This window comes from Orycteropus afer, unplaced genomic scaffold, assembly GCF_000298275.1.
Source record: "Orycteropus afer afer isolate SDZICR_OR568_19922 unplaced genomic scaffold, OryAfe1.0 scaffold00035, whole genome shotgun sequence".
NCBI lineage: Eukaryota > Metazoa > Chordata > Mammalia > Tubulidentata > Orycteropodidae > Orycteropus > Orycteropus afer.
In genome coordinates this window covers 10,277,834-10,288,223 of record NW_006921622.1, presented here as the reverse complement: position 1 = coordinate 10,288,223, position 10,390 = coordinate 10,277,834, and the positions used below count along the sequence as shown (strand labels likewise).

The window sequence follows — 10,390 nt, the reverse complement described above, 5'->3', positions numbered from 1 at the left end:
CAGGGGTCCAGGATTATCTTCTGTGTCTGTGTTAATTGGTTTCCCTTTTCTTTGTTGAAGAGGGTCTGTGCAGTCTTTCTGCCTAGTCCGCCGTCTTGCCGGAACTCCTCCATCAAATTCACTTTCCATAGAGCAGTTGGCATACACTTTGTCTCATGACATTGACTGCAATTTCCCACAATATAACAACTCCCCTCCCACTTCCTCCCCATAGTTACCTCTTACCTGTGTCCTTCCCTCCCATGTACTCCTGCCCTACGAGCTGTCTCCCTGTGCATAAGCAGCCCTTCTATTCTCCTATTATTGATCTCTCCAAGGGGTGTATCTAGCTAATGTAAATGTTCAGCTCGTAGAACATTAACTTACTTATTTCTATGTCTGTGAGTATTTAAGGGCTAGTCTTTCTTCATTACTTTCCTAAAGTCTTTGTCACTTGATTGGATATATTATTTCCACTTGAGAATTTAGTCACTGTATCCTGATGCTTGGGAGCTCTGGTAGTGTAGTGCCTAAGGCACTTGACTGCTAACCAGAAGGCTGGCAGTTCAAACATACCAGCCACTCCTCGGAAGGAAGTTTGGGCAATCTACTTCTGTAGTGATACTGCCTCAGAAACCCAAGGAGGGGTCAGACTCTGACTCAACGGCACATAACAACAACAATAACAATCCTGATGCTTAATTGTTAGTATGTCCTCAGTCCCAAACTCTGTAATAGGAATTGTTTTATACTGGTCTCTGAGGGTCATGGAAGGAGAAATTGGTCATACATACTTCATAATAAAAATTGTGAATCTTCAGAGTCATCTTCCAAGGAATTCAGTTCAAATATATATTGAATACTTAGCTTGTGCCTGGCTAGATGCTAGGGATCTTATGATATTATGAAAGCTTAGTTTAAAATCTGTCCCTTTGAGAAACTCACAGTCACAGCTGCTGTCGTAGCTCCTAGGACTCATTCTTTGGAATGAGAAGCTCCTTCTGTTAACTATATGACCTTTCCTGAAGAGTGCATCAAAAAGATAAACCCCTAGTTTATACTACAAACTTACATCCTTTTTTAGACCTAAAGTTGTTTTCTGTACCAATACATTTCTTTAAGGGCCTGAGAATTATATCTAGGTTGAACTTGTGTTATTAAATTTTAAAAAGCTGATACTTTTATGCACTAATTTTCTTTAATATATGTGCCACTGAAGGTAGTACTATTTGCATATAATAATTTTGCATATCTATTGATCTTTTGTGATTAATATAAAAATAGTGTTAGTAATTTATTGGTCACTTGGTTCAGCAGCGTGCTTTTCTATGTTGTGTCCATGCAATAGCACATTGAAAAGAAATACCATATAAAGGAAGGAGTCAGGAAGGGGATATCTCTATATCATATCTGAGAGAAAACCATTTACTTAAATTTATACTCATGCAATGTTAGGCCTTAATCAGCTTCTGAGATTGACTGTGAAATCATAAAGAAGTGTTTAAATGTATTCTGTTCATCAAAAATGATAAAGCATAAACACAAAGAAAGAGTATTTGTAAAATGAATATGCTGGTTTAAAATGAAGTTATGTGGAAAATAAGGTCAAAGCAAACTGGTGATTTTATGTTTATTTGTAACTTCTTTTTTTAAGGATGCTGGGCAGTTATATGCTAAATACAAAGAAACACAATTGAAGGAAAAGGAAGATGCATTGACTAGAGCGGAACTTGAAACACTTCAAAGTGAGTTTCAAACATTATCTTATTGTGTTAACAATATCATATAAAGCTAATTGTTTAAAGTTGAATTTTCCTTTAAATTTAGTAGTAATTAAACTTCCTATACCACCTTCAAAGGAGCTGTGGTGGCATAATGCTTTTGGCACTTGACTACTAACCAGAAGGTTGGTGGTTCAAACCCACCAGCCACTCTGTAAAAGGAAGACTGAGCAATCTTCTTCCGTAAAGATTTACTGCCTCAGAAACCCAATAGGGGTCGCTATGAGTCAGAATCGACTCGATGGCAGTGAGTTTGGTTTGATTTTTTATACCACCTTAAAGATGATGGTGTAGTTAAAAGCATTGGCTGCTAACCAGAAGGTCAGCAATTTGAACTCACCAGCCACTGTTTGGGAGAAAGATGCGGAAATCTGTCTCTAAAGATTTACAGCTGAAGAAACCCTATGGGGCAGTTCTACTCTGTCGTGTAGGGTCATTGTGAGTCAGAATCAACTTGATGGCAGTAGGTTTGGTTTTTTGGATTATACCACTTTGCCACTCCCTAAATAGAGTCATTTGAACTTAATTTATTATAAGTACAATATACTTTATTATTAGTTAGTGAACCATCCACAGTCCAATAATAGAAGAGTAAAATCAACTTGAGACATAACAGTTCCTCAACTCTAATAGACATCCAAAATCTGCTAAGTCCTAAACTGTAGGACTATAACTATAATTGATATTTACTGCCAAACCTAATCAAATGATCACCCAACTTGCTATTATTATAGTAGTAGTAGATGAAAACATCTGAAGATATCAATGATTTTTGTTCTGAATGTAATTTTTAATTTTCAATATTGTTATATCAAAAACCTTTAATAAATTATCAGTACTTTACCGTGAGGTATTTCATTGAAAACTGAAGACAGTGTATAGTTCTTGCTGATTATAGAAAAAGTTGAACATATTATTAAAGTACGCATTTTCCTAATCTTGGTCCATTTGTCTAATTTTTCCATATCTGTACCTTCCTACTCATGTAATTTTTCTCTTTACCTTGCTTTCTTTTTATTCAGAGTACTTAACACTCACCAAAAAAAAAAAAAAAAAACTCACTGCCTTTGAGTCCGTTCCAACTCAGCGACCCCTCCTTGGGTTTATGAGATGGTATCTCTATGGAAGTAGACTGCCCAACCTTCTTTCCGAGGAGTGGCTGGTGGGTTTGAACCACCAGCCTTCTGGTTAGCAGTCAGATGCCTTAGGCACTATGCTACCAGAGCACACTAGTTAATATTAATTGATATTATTTTGTTTACAATATGATTCTCCCAGTAAGCTCCATGACAATAGAAATTTATCTGGTTTTTCTTTTTTTGAAATGTCTACCCAAGTACCTGTTTATAGGAGTTTCTGTTTATAGGAAGTACTCAGGAAATGCTAATTGACTGATTTTATGGAGGTGAAATCTCTGTAGTTTTTAAGATTCCAGTATGATTATTTGTGGTTCAAACTTCATTCCTTTTCACGTACCTGGACTCCTAGAAAAGTGTGTGGTGTGCTTGATATCAGTCTGGGCACTGGGGACAATACAAAGATAACCATACCCAATTACTTCATGCCTATAAACACATAAACGTGCATAATTTTACACTATTACTTGTATACTTTAGAGGGTAGTAAAACCTGTCCCTAAGCCCACATTCTTTGGATCACGGCCCTCTCCTCCTGGTCAAAGCCAATAATATTGCATGTCTCTCACTGTTCTTTTTTGCTTTTCTTCACTGTAAATCTCTTTCTGACCACAGCTGGGAAATGTTCTCTGCTTTTAAGGACCCATGTGATTACATTGGGCCCACTTGGGTTATTCAGAATTTTTTCTCCATCTCAAGGTCCTTAACCTTAATCACATCTACACAGTTCCTTTTGCCATGTAAGGAAACATATTCAAAAGTTTCATGGATTAGGACTTCCCATCTTCTGGGACCACTTTTCTGCCTAACACAATCCCTAAGCTATCTTGGAAGCTTGAGGACAGGGACTGTTTTTTTTTCATCTTGTTGCTTGTAGCATTGAATACAATATCCTGTCATGTAAAAAATGTTCAATAAGTACATGAATGGATGGAAATATGAATGCATGTAATGCCATGAATATTAATTAATGGGTGTCAACTGAGCACTTACGAATAGAACACTGTCTCAAGGAGTACGTTATTTAATTCAAGAATATCCAATAATTTCAAATATAAAATAATATTCGGATCAACTACATAGTTGTTTGAAGCAGACTTTTGCTAAGAGGGAAAAATGTAGGATGATAGAGGGTTAATAAGGTTGACTGGTGTGTGTGTTGTGGGTGTTGTTGTTGTTGTTGTTGTTATGTGCCATCGAGTCAGACCTGACTCATAGCGACCCCTCCTTGGGTTTCCGAGGCAGTATCACTATGGAAGTAGATTGCCCCATCTTCCTCCCGAGGAGTGGCTGGTGGGTTTGAACCACCAGCCTTCTGGTTAGCAGTCAGATGCTTTAGGCACTGTGCTACCAGAGCTCCTAGTGTGTTGTGGGTAGGAGTGGAAAAATCAACATTATTTTCATATTAAACCTAAAAGATTTAAAAAGAAGCTGATTTTACAACAGTTAATTGAAATGACTTTAATTAGATGAATTAATGACTGAACGAAACTCTAAAATATAATTTATATATATATATATATATGTATTAAAATTTTTATTGTGATTTGGGTGAAAATTTACAGAGCATATTAATTTCCATACAGCAGCTTGTATTGTTATTTTTAAGTCAAGAATTAAATAAAATTTTTTAACATTTTAAAACTAGTCCAAAGAAGGAAAACAATCACATATATAAGAAGAGAAAAAAAATACCAAACTAACCCAAAATTTACATCTAGAGGCAAAAATGTATATACTATATTTAGTTGCTGTTATATGCACAGCTTATCATTTTTATATATTTTTTGTAGTAAAACCATTTAACAAGTATAATTTGGATAATATTAGAATTCTCTAATAGTAATAGATTATTATGCATGAGTCCCCTTCAAAAATACTGGTTAAACATGAGATATTTATCACAATTCAAAAACTCCTTTTGACATTTGTGACCATTTTTCCAGAATTATTCAGATTTTTGTTCTGCCTAAAAGTTTGATAACAATCCACATAACAGATTTCGTAATTTTCTCTTATTTTGTCTAATAAATAGATTATATAAAGAAACACAAATTTTTAAATATATATCTGAAAACTCCCCCTGCTCTTCAGTAAAAATATGTAATAGTTTTCTAAAAAGTTTGAAAATTTATCACTAGCTTATCAGTTATTGAAACCCACAAGGGAATAAATTAGTAGCAGAGAGCTTTTTAAAAACAACACTCACAGCAGGCTGTGAGTAATACAACTTCTATTGCTTTTGTTTCTAAGATTACTGATATATTTAGAAAAAGTGTTGGTATCAACATAAAAAGTGTTAAAGAACAGTCACATTTACTATTAATAATGTCAGAAACTGTCACGTATTTTTTAATGTAGTCTCTAATGGTTGTGTGCAAAGAATCTTTTAATTAATTTTGTTAACTTCATTACAGTGTTCTGCATTGTATACTTTAGAATTAATATATAAAGGCCCCAAATCCCCCAGTGTGCATTTTATTTGCCCCTATCCTTCTTAATTTTAAAGACCATCATTGGAATACTGAGTTCATAATAACATTTCCATATACTTAATTGAGTAAATGCATCTCATGCAGATTAGCAATAGCTATTTTATGCTGCCTGTTTTTCATGACCTAATTGCTAATCTGCCTTCATGTCTATCTGCTTTACTGCTGAGATTGTGCAGTATCCTCTGAGGGCTCTGCTTGAACTACTTTGAGTAGGCCATAGTGGTCTTATTAAAATGGTATTTTAGAGGGGGAAAAAAGTTGTGGAAAGGGTAATGTATTAAAAATAAATATCCTTCTGGAAAGTTATTATTTAAATAAAATTTGTTGGTATCTATTTGGAAAATTTTTGCCATTTCTTTGTCATAAACTGGTTATTCAATTTTATGGATTAAGTATAAATATGTTGAATATCTATAAATATAAGACTGAATGTTGATATTTTTATACATTCTCTAATTACAAGAGTTTATTCTAGACTAATAGTGAATTCTATGTGCTTAAAATGAAACGGCGCTTATCAAGAATGGAAGAAAATATATTTGATTTATTTAATAAAGAAATTGGATGTAAAGGGTACAATTTGAGTAGTCAAAAGGAGTGAAAGTATAGAAGTACAGATATTTCCCTTACCCATTTCTCTGTCCTTAGAACCTATAGAAAGAGGTCTGGTAGTGAAGGAGCTGTGGTGGCACAGTGGTTAAAGCATTTGCTTACTGACCAAAAGATTGCGAGTTCAAACCTGCCAGCTGCTCTGGCAGTCTGCTACCATAAAGATTTACAGCCTTGGAAACCCTATATGGGGGCAGTTCTACTCTGTCCTGTAGAGTTTCTGTGAGTTAGAATCGATTCAATGGCAGTAGGTATCTCCTACATGGTTTTGAAATATTATTTTTAAAAATAAAAACTTAAATAATCAAAAACCTGTTTATCTACAGAAATAGTATTTCCAAACATTAGTTAGGTTTTTTTCTCTTTGTTTTATGGTCCGTGTTGCATAATCCAGTGATCTAGGAGTATCAAGGAGTCACAGTGTGATGAAGCACTTAGTAAAGAGGTGTAAGACAAAACAAGCTTTTCTGTTTCTGCAGGACAGAAAAACGTTCACCTTTCTTATGTTAAAGAATGATTTTCAAGAAAACTTAGGTACATGAAGAAAGGAGATGCTGGTGCTGATTTGTGAGCTGATTCAAGAATTGGTGAAGAGAAGCTAATGGAGCTGGGGGGGGATAGTACCAATTTAGTTTACAACGTTTTTCTGTGGTAATACAGGTTGTTCATGGATGTGAGAATATTATCTGCAATAACTTAAAAAATGATGTATAATTAAATCACTAGCTCCAGTATGTTTGAAAACAAGGCCAAGTAGAAACTGTGCCTTAATTTAAGTTTTACTTATTGATTTGGATATGAGTATCTACTTAAAATTATATGTTGTTGTTGTTATGTGCCATCAAGTTGGACCCAACTCATAGGGACCCCTCCTTGGGTTTCTAAGGCAGTATCAGTACGGAAGTAGATTGTCCAACCTTCCTTCAAAGGAGTGGCTGGTGGGTTTGAACAACCAGCCTCTGGTTAGCAGTCAAATGCCTTAGGCACTATACTACCAGAGCTCCTTAAAATTATATACTAAGTATAGTAATATATCCATTTATATATTGCAAGATAGGAAGACATTCGCTTTGTAGGCATGTGTTTCTGTTTGTCTTACCATAGCTGTAGCTCCAGTGCCAGGGATATAGTAGGGACTTAGTAAATATTTTTACATTAATCAATGAATTTAGAAATACTGAAGTCCTCTTTTCTTCTCTCGTATTTTTTTAAGCAAGGCTATTAAAACTCTTTAACAACATTTTTTACTAGAGTGTCTTTGTTATCACTAAAACTACTTTTTGATCGATTTAACAGTTATCTAGACCATATCATCTTTATTTCCATGTAACGTAGTTCCTGACTTACAATGGGGTTTGGTTCCAACAACTCCATCATAAGCCAGTTCTGACGTAAGTTAGGTACCTCTTTTTTTTTTTTTTTTTCAAGTTTTCTTTATTATTGCCTTTTTTTAAAACCGTATCTATAAATCCAGTATTTATTTGTCTTTAGGGTGGGAAAAATTACATATAAACTTAAGGTGTATATTTAATCTATAACCCAAACCAGACTCACTGCTATCAAGTCAATTTGCTTTGTAGCAACCCTTCCTCGGGTTTCTGAGGCAGTATCTCTATGGAAGTAGATGCCCAATCTTCCTTCCAAGGAATGGCTGGTGGGTTTGAACCATTGGCTTTATGGTTAGCAGTCCAATGCCTTAGGCACTGTGCCACCAGAGCTCCTATATATATATATAAATGTGTACATACATAACAAATACACAAATCAAAAAATTTACTCTAGTGATGAAGAAGAATTAAATGCCATTGACATTTTGTCAGTTCCAATAATAACTCCACTTGTGGAAGGTTATGAATTATCTGAATTATCCCTGGGAACAGGGATAGCATTTCTAATCAGAAAATTAGTGAGAGTTGTCTGTATGGTCCTTTCCTTTTTTCTAAATATATTTCATGGTAACGTTCTTGAATCTGCCCATCAAATTTAGCAAAGTGATTAGCATTTTGGTGTTTTCAAGCAACTGAAGCCTCTGTTTTAGTTTAGAAAGCTAAATCTATATGGCAATGTTTTGAACAGTAAATCATAAAATTGAGCATCAGTGAGTGAACATCTGAGAATGATAACATCAGCAAATTATGTGCTGCAACATTGTATATAGCACATACCTAATGATAAAACCAAAATCATACTCAATGCTATCAAGTCAATTCTGAATCATAGCAATCCCTATTGGGTTTTCAAGGCTGTGAATCTTTTTTTTTTCTATTTTTTTATTGTGATTTGGGTGAAAGTTCACTGAGTAAATTCATCTTCCATACAACAGTTTACATAGACTTTGTCTCATGACATTGACAACAATGTCCCACAGTATAACAGCTTTCATCCCACGTCCTTCCCATAGTCACCTCTTCTGTGTCCTTCCCTCCCATGCACTCCTGCCCTGTGCATACACAGCCTTTCTGTTCTCCCATGATCGTTCTCTCCAAGGACTGTATCTACCTAGTGTAAATGTTCAGCTAATATGCCTGTCTTTTGTTGGTATGGAAGCCACAGGAGTGGGTTCAGTTCCAGACCCGAAGGGCCTTAGTGTGATTGGTTGCACCATGCTCTATCAGACCAGCAAAACTGGTCCTTTTTTTTTTAATGTTTTTGAGTTTTGTTCCATATTGTTCTCCCATTCTGTCCAGGATCTCATACTTAGATCCCCCTCCGAGTGGTTGACAGTGGTAGTCGGGCACCCTCAGTTCTTCTAGTCTCATAGTCATATAGGCTGAGGATGCATGGTGTACCAGTCCCTTGGACTAATTGTTTCAATGTGTCTTTGGTTTTCTTCATTCTTCTTTGCCCTGGACAAGGAGAAACCCATCGTTGCATCTAGATGGCTTCTTGCAAGCTTTTAATTTAAGATCCCAGTCACTACTCACTATGGCTGTAAATCAGACAGCCTCATCTTCCTTTTGTGGAGCAGGTAATGAGCTACTGACTTTGTGGTTAGCAGCCAAATGCCTTAACCACTGCACCACTAGAGCTCCTTATCTAATGATTTTATTGTTATTGTTGGGTGCCACTGAGTTGGCTCTGACTCATAGTGACCGTATGTACTACAAAACAAGACACTGCCTAGTCCTATGCCAGCCTCATGATCCTGGCTATACCTGAGCCCATCGTGGCAGCCACTATATCAGTCCATCTCGTTGAGGGCCTTCCCCTTTTTCATTGACCCTCTGGTTTACCACATAATATCCTTCTTCTGGGAATCGTCCCTTCTGACAATAGGACCAAAGTAGGTAAGACATACCAAAAAAAGAAAAAGTACAGTCATCAGTGCAGTACATCTTAAGTTGTTGTTGTTGTTGTTATTTGCCATCGAGTTGGCCCCGACTCCTAGCGACCCCTCCTTGGGTTTCCGAGGCAGTTATCACTACGGAAGTAGATTGCCCAACCTTCCTTCCGAGGAGTGGCTGGTGGGTTTGAACCACCAGCCTCCTTGTTAGCAGTCAAGTGCCTTAGGCACTATGCTACCAGAGCTCCTACATAGTGACTACCTATTTAATGAGATACATGCTTTGGAAACTATATGTGATGCTGTCACTGGAAATTTTATTCCAAGCCACAAGTTCCTATCTACCCAATATTAGAATTTTTTTTTTTTTCCTTTTTTCAGGATTGCTAAAATAAAATTACTGTATTGCTTTTATATTTAACTTTTTACATTGAAATAGTTATAGATTCATAGGAAGTTGCAAAGACAGTACAGAGAAGTTCCATATACCCATCCAGTCCCCCACTGGATACATCTTATGTAACTACAATATAATATCAAAACTAGGAAATAGACATTGGTATAAAGTGTGTGTTAAGTTTTACAGCATGTTATTATTTGTTCATATTCATGTAACCATCACTCCAGTCAACTGCTTCCCCATTACACTCACACTCACCCCAACACCCCACCATCTAATGTCTGGCAACCCCTAATCTATGTGCCATCTTTATAACTTTGTTCATTTTGATAATATGATTTTGAGAATCATACAATATGTGAGACTGGCTTATTTTTTGCAGCAGCATGTCCTAGAAATCCATCCAAGTGGTTTCATGTATCAACAGTTTATTGATGAATGATATGACATGGTATGATGTACCATGATTTGTTTAACCATTCACCAATTGTAGGACATTTTGGTTATTTATAGTTTAGTCTATTACAGATACAGCTATTATGAATAATCATGTGAGTATTTGTCTAGGATAAAGGCCCTAGATTCGATTTGCTAGATCTTATTATTTTATTATTTTTTTTTTTAATTAGGATTTGGGTGAAGATTTACAGAGTAAATTCACTTTTCATACAGCAGTTCACATACACTTTGTCTCATGTCATTGACCA

General features: G+C 35.7%; 1 protein-coding gene across 1 annotated transcript in view; it reads left to right on the top strand.

The window, feature by feature from the left end:
• Positions 1 to 10,390, top strand: part of DNAJC1 (DnaJ heat shock protein family (Hsp40) member C1) — a 452,461-nt gene that overhangs the window by 230,543 nt on the left and 211,528 nt on the right. The window contains exon 5 of the mRNA XM_007936407.2: positions 1,634 to 1,724. Within this exon, the coding sequence (XP_007934598.1) occupies positions 1,634 to 1,724 (91 nt within the window). The remainder of the gene's footprint in view (positions 1 to 1,633; positions 1,725 to 10,390) is intronic.